The sequence below is a fragment of the Spea bombifrons genome, chromosome 13 (genome assembly GCF_027358695.1).
Source record: "Spea bombifrons isolate aSpeBom1 chromosome 13, aSpeBom1.2.pri, whole genome shotgun sequence".
Taxonomy (NCBI): Eukaryota; Metazoa; Chordata; class Amphibia; order Anura; family Pelobatidae; genus Spea; species Spea bombifrons.
Genome location: NC_071099.1, coordinates 25,587,494 through 25,604,902, shown reverse-complemented (window position 1 = coordinate 25,604,902; position 17,409 = coordinate 25,587,494). Strand labels below are relative to the sequence as shown.

At 45.0% G+C, this 17,409-nt stretch overlaps 1 protein-coding gene and 1 long non-coding RNA gene across 3 annotated transcripts in view; one reads left to right on the top strand and one right to left on the bottom strand.

Moving 5' to 3' along the window:
- The window catches only part of LOC128472067 (uncharacterized), a 99,572-nt gene that overhangs the window by 60,916 nt on the left and 21,247 nt on the right, over positions 1-17,409 (bottom strand). The window lies entirely within an intron of this gene.
- The window catches only part of BAHCC1 (BAH domain and coiled-coil containing 1), a 68,136-nt gene that overhangs the window by 48,466 nt on the left and 2,261 nt on the right, over positions 1-17,409 (top strand). Inside the window, exons 11-27 of one of the 2 annotated variants that reach the window (XM_053454115.1) lie at positions 907-1,719; positions 3,928-4,127; positions 4,393-4,529; positions 4,767-4,865; positions 8,075-8,195; positions 8,936-9,182; positions 9,355-9,546; positions 9,626-9,864; positions 10,014-10,109; positions 10,451-10,583; positions 11,074-11,188; positions 12,538-12,613; positions 13,421-13,529; positions 13,626-13,742; positions 14,159-14,245; positions 14,368-15,452; positions 16,915-17,151. In XM_053454115.1, coding sequence (XP_053310090.1) covers positions 907-1,719; positions 3,928-4,127; positions 4,393-4,529; positions 4,767-4,865; positions 8,075-8,195; positions 8,936-9,182; positions 9,355-9,546; positions 9,626-9,864; positions 10,014-10,109; positions 10,451-10,583; positions 11,074-11,188; positions 12,538-12,613; positions 13,421-13,529; positions 13,626-13,742; positions 14,159-14,245; positions 14,368-15,452; positions 16,915-17,151 — 4,103 coding nt within the window. Of the gene's footprint in view, positions 1-906; positions 1,720-3,927; positions 4,128-4,392; positions 4,530-4,766; positions 4,866-8,074; positions 8,196-8,935; positions 9,183-9,354; positions 9,547-9,625; positions 9,865-10,013; positions 10,110-10,450; positions 10,584-11,073; positions 11,189-12,537; positions 12,614-13,420; positions 13,530-13,625; positions 13,743-14,074; positions 14,246-14,367; positions 15,453-16,914; positions 17,152-17,409 lie in introns of both variants that reach the window. The other variant, XM_053454114.1, reaches the window with a different exon arrangement.

Genomic DNA, 17,409 nt, shown 5'->3' with positions numbered 1-17,409 from the left:
CAATTCGCCCCTCATCTTTCAATCCTTTATTGTATTATAATGTTCCTTATCCAAACTCCCATTGTTTTGGCTATCTTTCTCCTATAAAATATAGGTTAAAAAGGGGAGTCCCCTCTAAAATGCGTCCTACCCACCCCCATTGGTTCTAAGTAGAAACCTGCAAAAGTCCTGGCGTTCTGCTACGTACATCGTATCAAAGATTACATGGCGCGGCTCGGACTGGCTGACGGAACCCATAAAGCCACACGTGCAGTAGCTGTGTAAACCAATCCAAGTGAAAGATTTCTAGGCATAGCGTTGACTTCTAGTACAGGTTACTCTGTTACTTATTTCACAGACATCTAATGCCTGGCAGCAGGTGTCTGAGTTTTCTATAAAGAAAGCTGAAATTGCAATCAACAATACCCATTCACTACCCAATCTCCGAGTGGAAACCTCTGGCTTCTTCTCGTACACGGACACACAATTTGCCAAGATCTGGTTTATGTTTAAGACTTCCCAGAACCGTTTTCCTAATATTTACGCTTTTTATCCACCTCTGGAAAACAATTTAATTCTCTCCTCACTTGCCAGCAGATAACTCCTGACGAAACTTTTCACAAGTGGCTGGAATCTGCTCAGAAAGTGAGAGTGAGCAGCAGACGGTGGGATTGCTTACACGTGATATTAGGAGTCGGTTACATGCTCCCCACATGTAACCAATGCCTTCAGATAAACAGATGTTGCTTAAATGTCCGTTATGCCTGATCTTTTACCCTATTCTGTGTAATCAACCTCTTCTGTGGCCTTGCATTTGTAATCTAACTCTTGCAGCATAGCTGGACCTTCTCGTAACAGAAGTTTGTGCATGTAATCTCAACCTCCATTCCCTGGGTGAAGTCATTAAGCTTCCTTTGTTTCTTGCAGATCTGCCTCCTGGATATACCTACCCAGATGTTGTCCGATCCTATACCTCCCCATCCCCCCACCATGTGCACTCCGCGGACCCTGCTGATCCCAAAACTATGCAAAGGGCATCCGTTGCTGCAGAACCTGAACAATCACGGACGTTTACCCCCTCCAAGAAATCTGACACACCTGTCTCTGGAGGTTCGCTGGAGGTCAGCCAGGATTTGCCCCGCTTAGGTGTGACGGACCTAAGTGAGGTTTGTAGTGAAGAACCTGTTGTTTCTAAACCTCACGTTCTAGAATGCGAAGAGGCCGCAGAGAGGCAAATTCTGGACGTACGGGAAAGTGCGAAAGATGACGATGAACAAACAGTGTCTCTACCTGTGGAGGGCAATGAGGGGACAGAACAGGCTAAAGCTGATGACCTGGTGGACACATCAGCTGCACAGCTGCCAACCATCTCAAATGATTCATCAGTGGGACCGGTGGCGGTGGAGGAGGCAATTAGTGAAGCCAATGAGGCTGATGAAACGGTGTCCGAAGAAGTAAATGGTCCTGATTCTGGAGATGCAAAGGTAGCAGAAGAGGAGCTCTCGGCTCCCTCCTCGCCAGGCTCCCTGGAAACACAGGAACACTCAGAGCTCACACTTAATTTGGACACATTAATAGCAGCCAGTATCTCTTTGGGAGAAATACCATCCTTTCAGGACGAGGTGAACCCATTTCATACGGACTCTTCATCCTCTCCCCCCAGCTCAGGTATTCACGGAATTGCTCTACTCAGCGAGTTGGCAGACTTAGCTCTACAGGAACGGCTTAAAGACACAAAAGGTGAGTGCTTTCCTCCAGTTAATGCAACTTTAGTTACCAGTAAATGTGATTTAGTTCATATTCTGCATCCAGAGACCACACAAGCAGGTTTTATATCACAGAACATATATTTGCAAGATCATGTTAATGATTATGAATTCTTCCAAGGTCAGTCTTACTGCAGTACCATAAATTGTCCTGCTAACCACTTTTGTTACAGTCAGGGGCCACCAACATTTTAATAGAGAAGGTTATATTCCAAATTCCAACTCAATGGAGATCACTCAGTTCTGTTAAAATATGAGATCATAGGCTATCCCCCAAAACTCCCTGTTTTAGTGTTAGCAAGTATTTGTAACTACTTACAAAGTAACCAAGATTCTGTTATCTGTTGGGTGTTTCCATGCAGCCTTGGTCTTGCCAACCATTGTCCTTTGACTGTCCCCAATGGAAATGGCAACACAGGGGAGCATTTAATGAGGCAAACCTTAACAGAGTAGCTCTCACAAGCCAATATCGAAATCGGGAACTTAAACTAAAGGCTGTGCCCATTCTTCGGCCTGATATACTCCGATAAGCTGCCTGTAAAGATGCCATTTGGTGAGACATCTAAGTGGACCATCATACTGAGAGGCTCATATTTGTGGTCAATTGGATTTGGAACAAACAGCACGGTATAGAGCAGGCTCCCTACGGCACAGGAGGGGTTAAGAGACATCGTATGGAGGGAGTAGCCTCTTCTTTTCCTGTGCCAGAAGTCTGGAGGGAAGGGAAGGTTTTCAGGCTAAGAGCAGCTAAAAGCCAGAGATCTTATGAAGTTGATTTCCCTGCAGGCTGGGTATTGTCCTCTCCTGTGAGATTATTAAACACAAACATTGCAGCCTGTATTCTGAGTGCAGCTTGCTACTTAATCATAGCCTCTTGTGCACCACAGGGATACGCAACCCCCAACCTCACCCTCCAAAGCCACTTCTTAAAGCAGCCATTAAGAGGGAGGATTTAATTTCTTCCACCTGCAAATACAACAAGCAACAGCGTATACTAATGCGCCTCATCTCAGATTCACTGTGTCTTACAGACGTGGAGGAGGTTCATTAATCTTGTGCTTCGTCTCTGACATACATCAAATATCTATTACTGCTGAAATTTAATAAGGCAGGTCTTTCTTGACCTGAAAGGGTTAAATATGTTGGGGGGGGCATGCAGATCTCCAGGTGTTAATGAAATACAGCACCCATAATCCAATGGCAGATGTCGTTCAGGAAAGGCCAAAAACAGCAGGTTATTTTGTACAGTGGGAAAGAATTAGTTTTATGTATACGGTGCCTTTAAAATCTGATCCTGAGTTTTCTGTTTTGTACCCTGACTTTATCATTTACACAACTTGATCCCCGGCTTTGGTGAATGCAAACTCCTGATACCGGCAATAAAACTGCTTCCAAGACCTAACATTCCCGTCTTCTAACGCCCTAACTTGAGAGTTCAGAGTTGCTCGTCTTCCAGTCACTGCGTCTTTAAACCCCCTGAAATCTAGAAGGACATACCTTCATTATTTATTCTCTTGGATCCACAAGAATCTGCGTGAGGGCTGCCTGCTGCCCTTTCTTGGGTTAGTTTAAATTTGTGGTTGACTTATTTGGGGTAATAATCAAATCTGCATATCCCTTCGCTGCCCCTCTCTCAGTGGGTGTCATGGGAGCCATCGGAAGTACGTTGTCAGTTGTAAGACAGATGAACACATGTGCCGCGCGGCGATAAAACACAGGACGCGGTGCTTAAATAGAGGAATGTTCTCCGAGCAGCTTTTAACATTGATTTCTTTGCTATAGTGTATAAAGTAATGTACGGAAATGCATCCTCATCAACTGTATGGTGTCTGGAAGATAGTTAGAAACACACTCACATGGGCATCTTTACAGCCTGCCCGGCTAGTTATAGGCAAACAGAGGACCTTCGAAACACATCATCCTACACCCGAGTCTCATCTCATTCCCACACCTAGATAACTCAAGAAATGATCTGAACTATATTTTGAGAATTGGATTGAGAAATTCTTCCTAACCGGCAGCTAAACTTAATTACAGCCCAGTGAGTGTGTAGTTATTGTTAAGTTGGTATACAAGTATTTTGTGCTTCTGAAATGTGATCGTCTTCTAGTAAAGTAAAGGACAAATTCCCTGTAAGGTTCTGTCTGCTAATCTCTGTTACACCTTGTTCAATTATTTTTAGCCAGCGAAGATCACCACGAAGATGAATCCTTGGTCTCAGATCTTCAAGTTTTTGCTACTATCGCTGCTGCGTGGTCTCTGGCGGAGGCTGCCAGCCAGGAAGGTGCTCCCCTACAAAACCTCCTCCCCTGCTGCCCCGCTGTCACTCCCAGGGTTCGACTGTCTCGACGGACATTTACCTGGACCCCAAAAACCAAACCAGTAAGTACGGGAATTATGTGCCGTGATAAAGCAACTGGGGTGTGAGGATGAGGAGGCCAGTAAATGATAATATCACAGAACCACAAGAATTGTCTCCCCCTACCTTGTTTGTTTACCCTTTAAGGAGAAGTCATCGGAATCGCCAGTGTCTTGGTTCCTCGACCAGATATTGTTCCTTTCCTATTAGTGGTTCGTGGTGTCAATGTATCGTACATTCTGATGATGTCACTTTGAAACTGAACCTTTACCTCACCTCCCCTGTCAGGTTTGTCCCTTAAAGGCAGCCATTGACCAACTGGACACCCAGGAGGTGGATATGAGAATGAAGCTAGCAGAAATCCAGAGGAGATATAAGGAAAAGCAGAGGGAGCTGGTGAAGCTACAAAGACGGCACGATCATGAGTGAGTGAATTCTGGGAGACACATGAGCATTGTACCGAGCTACGGAATGACGCGGCGCTATATAAAACAATAAATTATTCTAATAAGCAGAAGATCGTGTTCATTGCTATGGTGACGCAGTTAATGTCACCTCGTCGGAAGGCATGGTGCTTGGATTTCTTGTTCAAGGGGTGGATTAATAATTTCTTCTCGTTATACAAATCGGCAAGCTTCTAAATTTTTTCTTTGCCTTCTCAGTAAGGAAGAAAGTTCTAGGAGTCCAGTCCGACGGGGCCCCGGGAGGCCTAGGAAACGGCCGCATTGCCGCGCACCGCTGTATGACGGCAAGAAAGCAAAGTAAGATATCATAGAATATGACTGCCTTATTCTGCTTTAAACTGTTTAAAAAACGCAAAGGAGGGAACTTAAAAAGCTCTAAAGCAAAAACAAAATGAAATATTTACTTTCCTCGACGCTGGTACTATTTAAAAATGAAGTTACTTTTGCCTTTAGCGGATGATAAACTGTGAATAGTCCGCCCGTAACCCTTTGACTTTAACAGGTTGATCAGCTTTATTCATCTTCTTCCAGTTGAACCCTCCCTGTTTAGTCTCTATGTTCTCTTATCATCATTTTGTTACAGTATTTGCACGATTCACTTCTTTGTCAGCCTTTTTTTTTTTTTGGGGGGTGGGGTGTTTGGACCCCAGAAAAGTGGCACAGAGCACAGCGTATGAAGCCTCTCTCTGTGCCATTCAGCTGCCTTTGGTCACATTACGGTGCCGCTCGCTGCTTCCAGCGCTCTGCTATTACCCATTAGCAGCCTGGTACAGCTATTCGCGCACTCACGGGCCCTGTATAATTGTCCTTCTCTGCTACAAATTGCCTCTCCCGGCAGGCCCATTTGCATAAATCCTCCGAGCTAGTCCAAACATGATTGGAGAGCGTGTGCAATGCATCAAGCGCCATGATTTGGTAATAATAGTTAAATCTCTGCTAAATGACTCCCTCAATTAAGACAGAGGGAAAAAAAATAAATGTCTCGGTTTTATGTCAGAAAACATTAGCAAAATGCTGCACGGTTGGGGGAAAGAAAAAAGAACTGAACAAAAAGAACCAGTGTTTGGGTTGGCAGAGTCACTGGGACAACGGAAGGCATATGTTTACTGAGCGTCACAGGACATGTTTGGGCCACTGTTTTTTGGAGACTGGCTGGTGGCTCCGTCCCTGCCCCAGTGGGCTGTGTCATTAGGAACAGGAGATGCAAGAATGATTTAATAATGTCTCCGGTTTTATTTATATTTTATCAATGTCTGCCAGGCAGAGGCCCTCAATCCCAAAAATGGGTTTCTGGATAGAAACGAGTTAATAATGACCTTTCTTATTAAGTTTCCTTTCCAACTTCTGTCTCTCTATCCTCCTCTGACTGTATTACAATAGCAATATGTCCATTTGATTTCTGTTATCATTAGGTTTTTGTTCTCTCTGCATGCTGATATTGTCAGTTTTTCCTCCTTTTCAGCCTCTATTCGTTGCTTTGCCCTTTCCATTGCATGGTGTCACTGCCTCCAAATCTACATATTGCCCCAATTCCCTCCACTTGTCTTCTGACGGACACGTTGCTTCCACATAGTGTTATAATGTCATTGTTTCTTCTCCGCTATAGTGGCCCTCTGTGGCTGTCATGTTTGTTGATATCACTGCTCCTTATATGGTGTGATGATGTCACCACTCCTTTACAAATTATTTTCTGTTGTCACTGTTCTTTATCGCTTCCTAATATTGTAACTACAGAACAGGGGAACTAACAGTGGACGCACGATACACTGACCATATGCCCATAACGGTGTCTCCATTCCTTGGTCATGATACAAGGTGTTGCTCCCCCTCTCTATACTTGCCACCCCATATTGACATGCCTGAGTTTCCTCCATTATGTTAGGGCGCCTTGCTACAGTTTAGGCATCAGTAGGCCGGAGGTAGTTGCCTGGCAACCTCCCGCGTCTTTCATTAGTCTCATAGCACCCCGCCGAAAGCAAACCTGAGCGCGGTGTAATCTGTAAAATAAATTAAAGGAGACCTGGGTTCCTTTCCTTATTAACCCATTAAATGCATGCTAATCCTCCAGACACTCCCATACTATAAACTTTGGACCAACTAGTCACACTCAAAGCCATATTTTGTATAGTAGCACAACTCAAATAGTTATTATTATCCTTAGAAGGTCACAAGCCTAGTCCTTGAACCACGTAAGAGTTAAACAATCCCAGCTGAGATTTCTGAGCGGATTTCAGAGGCTTTGATGGATCTGCCTGCGGGAGATGCTTTTACTGAGGCTTTAAAGGGCCGGATGAAATCCTCTCTGCTAGGAGCCCGGTCTGTAAAGAAACCCCCACGGTCTCGCTGACCTGCAGTCCACGCTCGTCGGACCCACGTCCTCTGTTTCTATAGCCAGGCTCCTGCTGTGCCAACACTGGCACAGTCTGTCCTTGGCACCTTCTGCCCTTTACTTTGGATGCCAAAGACCTGAAAACGCAGATTCCAAAGAATCGGCTGCTTAGATTGTACTATAACCCTTTAAATTCTTTCCAAGAGGGCAAAAATAACATGTTTTTGATCTATTAATATAGGCTATATACAGGCCAGTTTCAGACTTAAAGCCCCCATCACCCTTAACCAGATATTTGAAATCTGTAATATTTAACAATTTTACTCCTAATGACTACCAAAGGTGTCCTTTTTTCTGCAACCTCCTTCCATAAAGGCCAGTTAAGGATCAGACCCAGAAATATACACAGTAATGAGCATGGGGTGTATACCGGCAGATCCAGACTGTGAGAACCAGTAGAAATGAACGCGCAGACTGGGAAGCACTTTCCATGCTCTGTACGGGGAATCCCCGCTCCCTCCCTGTCTGCAGTTACGCAGAATTTGGCACGGGGAGGTAAGGTTAGCAGCGGGCAGAGGAACCTCTCCCTGGCTGGAGACTCTGCTTTCTGTGCTGCAGCGTGTTAGGAAGTGACAGATTTCAGATAGGCTCTTCGATTAAGCCACGCGTGCACTTGGCATGACCCACATTGGTCACCGACAAACAATAAACTTAAGGCAGGGCTGTCTAACTGGTGGCCCATCAGCACTTCTCAGCCAAGTGTTCTATTGGATTGCATCACCGCAGTGAAATAGTCCAGGCCAATGGTTCATGCATCTCAAACATCTACCTTATACAGTCAAGCAGGACTTTGTTTAAGCGTATGTTAAGAACATGCCTTGTTTACATGTCCTGTGTCACGTCGCTTCATGCATGCACTTTGGCCAACCCTATCATCTGTATGCCACATCTGTGTCTTGTAATTAGAGCCCACTGATTGTTGGCAACTGTTGAGTTGATACTTGGGGTCCTTGAATATAATGTGGGTAAGGTATAGGTTTAGGGTAAGAGGGGTTTGGTGGTCAGTGTTACTGGGTCTTAGGCTGCTCTTCTATACACCCGTTTATTGAAATGCTTGTACACGCCATGTTACGTGATGTGGGTTTTCCACTCTGAAGTTGCTGGGTTTTTTTGCCAGGTCGATGAACAGAAGTCTGAGTATGCTGTGTGCAGAGTTGCGGAGTGATGGAGAACCCAAGAAGAAGAAGGCGAAGACATCGGATGAAAGTTACAGCGACCAGGAGCGCTCCCATGGAGTGGTGAGTACTTGCGGCTGGATTATGTTAAAATACCTTTACCTGGGGCTTTATACCCCATGATCTCCCATAAACTAACAGGGTATTGTGAAATTTAATAAAAGAATAAAAAAAAATCAGTGTTTGGATTAAAAAAATACATAAATTCATGATGTGCAAACGGGTTAATGCGAGGAATGGTATTCAGACATCAGTCCTATGAATTAACAAACCGAAAACTATTGGTTAGGACTGCCTTCCACAGGAACAAAAAAAAAAAAACATATGGTCCCCCCTGGTGGCCACTCTTAATTTAAGTATACTGTATGGTTCTCATTACATATTTTTTATTGGATTTCATCCCATATCCATGATTACATTTACTCAAGCAAAATACATCTGATTAAAGTTATTAAAATGAGCTGTTTTCCTTTTAATCATTGCGTATAATAGTAATGTATGTTGGATATAATTAAAGCGCCCTTAAACTTTGAAACTTAAACAAAAAAAACAGTTGTAACTTCAAAAAGAAGCCAAAATATTTATTCAATGCCCCCAACATTTTGAGAAGGCAACTTGTATTTTAGCTACGATCTGTATTCACATTGCGACTGGCACTGCCGCCTTGCAGACAGCGACCCAGTTGCCAACAATCACTCAATGCACCCAAACCATTGGCTAAGATTGTCTGAGACGCGTGAAGACATCAGTGTGCGTCTGCAGTCTTAACTTGCTCTTTATAAGATGTATCCCTTTACATTTAGGTCAAAGCCCATTGTAAAAAGATGCCATGCCCACAGAACAAGCTTGCGTCCAAACTGGCAAGAAAAGTTTCTCAGCTAAAGAGCAAAGCCCTTGGCTCAACCACCAATGCTTTCCGTCGTAAGGAGATTCATCCCGTCGGTAAACTGCAGAAGAAACTGCCGCATCTCATGGTTAAGAAAGGGCCAGAAAGAAAAGGCCAGGAGAGATTAAGAATGGCAACCAATACAGAGGGAGCTGGAGAAGCAGGTGAGGCTCTTTAAATGTAATTTTTAGAGCATTGGCGACAGAGACTCTATCAGAGTTTCTACTGCAGAGTGCAGGGTCTGACATGCAGCATGGATGTGGTCTGAGATAATTGTCATGTTTTGTTAGGATCTATAATACAAATTTATTGGATTTTTCCCATTTTTCTCATCAGATGAAGAACACGACTCAGACTCAGACAGTGAGGGTGACGAGCAAGATCACCCTGGGCTGTCCAGCCACGATGCAGGGCTGGCCCTGCACACGCCCGTGAATCCCTCAATGATGGGCCCTTCCCCATCTTCAGTAGTAAAGATGGAAGCTAATCAGAAGGCCAAGAAGAAGATCGAGAGGCAGGGTTTGTTAGGTGAGGATCTGAGACAAAGAAGGACGGTGGATTTTGAGGTATAAGTGATAAGAGCTAATCAATGCACCATCTCTTCCAGGCTCTTGTATCACCAGCCCAGAGAATGAGGTTAAGATCCGCAAACGTTCTTCCAAGCTAGATGCTCGAGGCCTTCCTGCCAAACCCCTGAAGAAGAAATCAATAATCCATGAGAACAACACCAAAGGCAACATGAGGGGGAGGATGCTGTCAGACACCAGGCCACTCACTCCTGGCGAGAGCCTTTTCTCCACTCCCAGCCAGGGCCTAAAGAAGGACAGGAAAGTCAAGGACCTCCGGGTGAGTTACCAATAGACAGCACTTTTCCTCAAACCTATTTGTATATACTATGCACCAGGAGATTCCTTGAACCTATGTATTCAGTTTGTAAGCCTGCCCTCAACTAACAGTAAATTCACGGTCTTCTGGTTTAATGTTACTCTTCACAGAGAAAGAATGGAGTGTTAAGTCTTGCCCTGACAACCAGAGCCCCCAAAAACCTCCTAAAAGAAGGAATGAAACTGGGTCGACTAAAATCCAAGCAGGTACGTTATGAGCTTAGATGTTGCTGTGTTTAATTGGAAAATTCAGATGGTTTGTTGTGCAGCCTTAAAAACTGCATCGCCCGCAATTTACGTCACAACCACAGCTGACAAGTATTGTTTAGTCTCTCTGACTTCATTTAAAAAAAAGTCAGTATGACTGTGGATAAATATCACTTACCGAGGATAATATTTATATATTGAACTGGCAGGGTTGTCCTTACATCGTGCCTTGAACAAAGTCTTCCCCACCTGATCCCTTGATTCTGTTTTGGCCTCTTGTTCCTTTGCACATCCCTGTTCATTGTCCAGCTTACTCACTTCCATTCCCCTTCCCTTCCCAGGAGCGAGGCCGTGCAGTCAGTAAACTTCTGCAAAGCTTCGCTGTAGAAGATGACTTTCAGTTTGATGATAACAGCAGCTTCTCAGAGGGAGAGGAGGAGGACAACTCAAAAGCTGGCATGAACAAAGACCGAGGTGAGGAATCTGTTGTAGGTAGACAAATTGCGGAATGATATTTATCTCTGGCCCCAGTATCAAGGCAGTCACAGATTTTCTGTATAGACAATGGAAGGCCGAGCATAGCGATTAAAAACCCTGCGATACCTGGGGTATTAGTTGCTTAGAGTCACACAACCTTACATTTGTTGCCTTTGACAAGACTAATCTAAAAAGAAAACAGGGAATGTTTTAGAAGCCAGTGTGCTCTGAAGCACCTTTGCTCATATTTACATATCACAGGAGTAACCTCTGATGTATAAATAAAAGTTAGTTGAAAGAAAGCAGTCTCTCCTGCTTTGTTCTTGGCATCTTGATGGAATCGAGGTGCCACACAGCAGAGAAAATCATGTATTGGTGAAGTAAGCCATGAATAACTCAATGTGTAACAGAAACGTGTTCTATGAACTCTGTCCTATGTCACCTGGCTCACCCTCGTATTATGAATAACATTTTTTCCCCTCCCCAGCTCACATCTGTTCCCTCTCCAAGGTGGATCTGAGGGAAGGACTTCAGGTCCTGATACCCAAGGAGGACAATTTACTGTATGCAGCCAGTATCCGAAGCTTACAACCTCCTGACATGTACGGGAATCCGGTTTTGGTAGCAGTATAATCCTCCTCCTCCTCCTCCTCCTCCTCCTCCTCCTCCTCCTCCTCCTCCTCCTCCTCCTCCTCCTCCTCCTCCTCCTCCTCCTCCTCCTCCTCCTCCTCCTCCTCCTCCTCCTCCTCCTCCTCCTCCTCCTCCTCCTCCTCCTCCTCCTCCTCCTCCTCCTCCTCCTCCTCCTCCTCCTCCTCCTCCTCCTCCTCCTCCTCCTCCTCCTCCTCCTCCTCCTCCTCCTCCTCCTCCTCCTCCTCCTCCTCCTCCTCCTCCTCCTCCTCCTCCTCCTCCTCCTCCTCCTCCTCTCTCTCTCCCTCTCTCTCCCTCTCCCTCTCTCTCCCTCTCTCTCTCTCCCTCTCTCTCCCTCTCCCTCTCTCTCCCTCTCCCTCTCTCTCCCTCTCCCTCTCTCTCCCTCTCCCTCTCTCTCCCTCTCCCTCTCTCTCCCTCTCCCTCTCTCTCCCTCTCCCTCTCTCTCCCTCTCCCTCTCTCTCCCTCTCCCTCTCTCTCCCTCTCCCTCTCTCTCCCTCTCCCTCTCTCTCCCTCTCCCTCTCTCTCCCTCTCCCTCTCCCTCCCTCTCCCTCTCCCTCCCTCTCCCTCTCCCTCCCTCTCCCTCTCTCTCCCTCTCCCTCTCTCTCCCTCTCCCTCTCTCTCCCTCTCCCTCTCTCTCCCTCTCTCTCTCTCTCCCTCTCCCTCTCTCTCCCTCTCTCTCCCTCTCTCTCCCTCTCTCTCCCTCTCTCTCCCTCTCTCTCCCTCTCTCTCCCTCTCTCTCCCTCTCTCTCCCTCTCTCTCCCTCTCTCTCCCTCTCTCTCCCTCTCTCTCCCTCTCTCTCCCTCTCTCTCCCTCTCTCTCCCTCTCTCTCCCTCTCTCTCCCTCTCTCTCTCATACTTTCATACATACTCTCATACATACACACATACTTACATACTCACATTCATACACACATACTTACATACTCACATTCATACACACATACTTACATACTCACATTCATACATACTCACATACATACTCTCATTCATACATACTCACATACATACTCTCATTCATACATACTCACATACATACTCTCATTCATACATACTCACATACATACATACACACATACATACATTCACTCACATACATACTTTCATACTTACATACTTTCATACTTACATACATACATACTCTCATACATACATACTCACATACATACATACTTTCATACATACATTCATACTCACATACATACATACTTTCATACATACATTCATACTCACATACTTACATACTCACATACATACATACTCACATACATACTCACATGTTATAACCATATAATACCTTCTTGCAGATACAGTGTTGTGATAGAGGGCGAAAGAGGAAACCGACCTCGAATTTACTCCCAGGAGCAACTGCTGCTGGAAGCCGTAAGTTTCTTCCAATGGAAAGCTTGTGTTCTGTGGAGACCAGGATGGACTGTCACCGGCACAGCCCTGACATCACAAAGTCCTGCAGCTCTGATTCGGGATTGTTTCCATGTATATATAACCATCGGTGGTCACAAAGTTGATCCTATTAACAACAGATAAATCTTAAAACATCCTTTTTATTTCTTGCCAAAAACAGTATCCAGAATCATAAAATCTTAGTTATTTGGACTTCAAGATTAGAACTCCAATTTACAGCAGGTCTAGCAAAAAATATATGAACGTATGATATAAATTACAAGAAACAAAAACTGTCTGCGCTTCTTACCCTAATAAAGTTGGCAACAAATATATAAACATAATGTAAATGAGAGGTTTTGGTTATATGAATTGGCCAAAGCATAATTAAGCTCACCCGCCACGTCAAGGCACACTCTAAATAGGGTGAGAACCTACTCTCACCTCCTACATAGTGGGCACACAAAGCAGTTTATACGGCTCCCTATTAACCCCTGGACAGCAAGCTGCAACCAGACTGATGAGGAGCCAACAACCTCAAATATGTGCAAACAGGGAAAAGAAAAAATGTCGGTGCGCTAAGCTAGTCACAGGCTCAAATAATACAAATGTGTAATACGAGGCCTACCAAACAGGTGTAAGCATGCAGCAAGAAACAGTGTATTGGCTGTACAATGTATACAAGAAACAAAAACTGTCTGCGCTTCTTCTTTTTTCTTTTCCCTGTATGATATAAATTGTTTACTGCCCGATGCCTCCGAACATCATCCATGGTTTCCATTTCTGCAGGTGGTGGATGTACGCCCCCAGTCTACTCGGTGCCTCCCCCATGGTACAAGGGTCTGTGCCTACTGGAGTCAGAAGTCACGCTGTCTCTATCCAGGGAACGTGGTGAGAGGTACTTCAACCTTGTGGCCTACTTTATATAATAGACCAGAGACGTAAAGGGGGATAGATGGAAACATGACGCCGTGTTTGGCATTGTCTCTTCCAGGCTCCTCCAGCGATGAGAGTGAATCCGACTCCGTGACCGTTGCATTTGACGATGGCGATCGGGGAAGAATCACTCTAAACAACATCCGTTTGCTGCCTCCGGATTTTACCATTCAGTGTGAGTTTCAGTCTGCCCATGTGCCTTAATTAAGCTGTTAAACATTTTATTTAAAGGGACACTACTGTCCCCTCCATAGACAGGGCTCCTAGAGGTGGGAACTTCCTCTAATTAGGGGATTATTTTTTTCTTTTTGACCCGACCCATTGCGATTCCACTTCTAGTCGAGGACTGTTTAAGAGTGTAACTCGGAACAGAACATCTTAATGGAATATCTACCCATAGTTACTGCTTTCCAGAGGTTTATCCAGTAAGCAGACTATATAAGCTTGGGGATCATATGCCTAGTGACACGTGCTCAGATGTGATATCCTTCACATTTGTGGTTACAGGTACAGAACCCGCCCCTGCTCTCTTGTTATCTGCAGAGAGTCGCAGAGCTAAGCGCTTTACCAGTAACACCACTGCTCCCACAGATCTTTCCCAGAACCCAGGCCCTGATACCAGAGAGACGGAGTCCCAGAAGAACAGCGGAAAGAAGGCAGCCAGTAAAGATAAAAATGGTGAGTGAGAGCCCTGTGTATCTGCACTTTCTTTACCTCTAGAAAAAGAAAAAACTTCAAAGTATTCCATAATGTCTTTTGTCATAATGTTTAATGTTTTAAACTACTACTTTTTATTTCAGATAAAACAGATGCGTTCAACTCAGGTGCAAAGTCGCAGTTACCAGCCACAAACTTCCTAGGGCGTTCTACCAACGTTGAGCTAATGAGCTGGACATCTCAAGGGAAGAGGAAAGCTGGGGGCAAGACTGGTGCGGGACTCGGCGATCCCTTCCAATCACAGGGGAGTAGCAAGAAACAGAAGTGCCGAGAACAGCCCCATGTTTTCGGGAACGGGTTTGGAGCTGGTTCCTTCAGCAGTCTGGCCAACTCTTACACTCCCTTTGGAGGAAGTGCCAATGCCGGGCTCACTCCTGGACAGAAGCCAGTACGGACAAAAAAGGGGGAGAGACCGGAGGAAGACGACAAGGGGAAAGGGAGCAAGAGAAAAACAGGCAGTGAGTTTCTCGTGAAACTTGACCATGAAGGGGTGATGTCACCCAAGACAAAAAATGGTAAAGCCCTTTTGCTGTGTGAAAAGGACTTTGGTCTCCACCTTGGACAGAGCTACACTGCCCCTCCAGGGCTGGGCAAGGACAAAAAAAAGAGACCCCCTTTGCATGACCACCTGCCAATGAGCCTAGCGCTGGGAAAATACACTGGTCAGGGGAAATGTGGAGTGAACTGTGATAGCGACTGCCCCAGCTCATGTTCAGACCAGGACGAAGAGGAGAATGAAGGGGGTCTGCAAACTAGAGTTCCATCTCGATTTCTGCCAGGTCTTTCTGGCTCATCCTCTTCCTCTGGTTCTTCTTCATCTTCTAGTTCTGGCTCAGTGTCCAGTTCCAGCGTTTGCTCTACAGACAATGAGGACTCATCTGAAAGCTCTGACGAAGGGAACTCTGCCTTGCTCCTACAACCCTGCCTCTCACATCCAGTGCCTACATTGCTGGCACGGCGCCCAGAGGATAGGAGCCCAGGTTCACGAGGGTGCTTTGCCTCAGGGCAAAAGGCCAAACAGAGAAGGAAAGGGACCCCTTCAAACTTCCCTAAAACCAAAGAGCCCTCCCCCAGACAGGAACGCCTGCCCTCTGTGGAAAACCGGCCAAAGATCTCAGCCTTTCTGCCTGCACGCCAGCTCTGGAGGTGGTCCGGGGAACCCACCCAGGTAAGTTAAAATGCCCTGTACAGTTATGCCTAGGAAAACAGAGAATAGTAGCCCAGAAAGGTAACTTGGGCTGGGTGGGCAGGATTTGGTGGTGAGAAGTTGAACAAAATCAGAAACTGTTTTTTTTTTGCTCTCACTAAACCAAACACTATTGATCTTGTAGTTGCCTCATCTTGTGTAACAAAATCCTACTTGACATATGAAGCTTGGTACACTTTCCAATAACTTGATCTTTATCATCACCTTTGTTCACATTCTTGCGCAAGCACTATAAAGCCTTTTAAAATAATTGATATTTAAAACCCAGATTCTCCTAAACATGTCATCTAGAATTATGTCGAATATAATTAACCCTAATGTTTCCCATCCTCAAAAACAATGAAATGCCCAAAAAAGTTATTTTTTATTTTAAACAGCCATAAAGGTACAATAATCTTTTATAGAGCTCTGTCCACCCCTGAATACATGTCTGCAGTGTACATTATGCTTCCCTCCATGAATATAGCAAGATCCGAAACGTATGAATGTTCAAGGCATAGGTAAAAATTAAAGGAAAATAAAATAGCCCCATCCCCAAAATGAAAATGTGATCTGTGGTAATGCCTGCTGCAATGTATTTTACTGCGCAAGCGCAGAGAATGCTCCAGTCTGGAAGTATTTCATGGCTGCACGTGGTGGCATGTGTCTGCTACGACATCAGATGGAGATGTGACAGCCCGTATCATACCAGATCCCTCTGTTGAGGTCCAACGATACGATGTGACGTCAGGAGACGGTGAGCCTTCTGAAAGATAGGCGGCCACAAACGTATATATTGGCAGTTATTTCAGGCATAGTGAAGTTTAAATGACTCCACGGGCACACAGGGAATGGGCTACTGTACATTTAACAACAGAAATTATGGTTGTTTGGACTACACAGCAAAACCAGAACACTAGAAATTATAGAAAAGCATTTTCCCCGCTGCACATGTTCCAAGCTACTTTCTTTCTAATGATGTAGTCAAAGGCGTTTTGTCGTTATAAAGAAAGAGAAGAAAAGGTCCCCTGCTGTGTCAGTCAAGTGGAAAGAGATTTTTAGAAGCTCTATCAGTTTGTCACTCTCCGAAATACACAAAAGGTAATAGATTAGAATTAACAGCTGTGGCGTCCTCCTTGACGATGCTGCAGACCAGAAGGACTCCGTTTGTCAGGAAAATCCTTCCTTGGTCTTCAGAAAACATTCCTGTTAATGCATAATTGGAGAAAAGTAAAAAGCTCCGATTATCTTTCCGATGCTGAAGATTCCTTTGCTAAAACCTCATTGCACAATCCAGATCCCTGCTACGGTTGCAGACATGTTGTCTTGGTCAAGAATTAGCCGGGTACATCAATTTGATTAGCCAGGTTCATTTCCAGATTTATTTTTGGGTAGATGTTTTTTTAAGCACTTTTAATAAGCCTTCGACTTCTGCTTCTTCTAGAGACGGGGAATGAAAGGGAAAGCCCGGAAGCTGTTCTACAAGGCTATCGTGCGCGGCAAGGAGACCCTACATGTTGGGGACTGCGCAGTCTTTCTGTCGGCTGGACGCCCAAACTTGCCCTACATTGGACGCATCGAGAGCATGTGGGAGTCCTGGGGTGGAAACATGGTGGTGAAAGTCAAATGGTTCTACCACCCAGAGGAGACTAAATTGGGCAAAAGGCACAGTGATGGCAAGGTGAGTCATGGAGGGCAGGCGGTTTCATAGGAAAAAGAGGGAAGAGATCCAAAAGCGGATAACGATGAAACGCTTTACGTAGTGAAACCCAATTACACAAATAGAGACTAAAAACAGAAAATCAGCAATATTTATATAATATTTAGATCTCTGCTACGATCTCACCTAACGTGCAAAAGATTATCCTGGATTGTATTTTCCCCTATTAATGATAGATATACTTCATGAAGAGGACGCTAATACAATGCGCTTATTTAG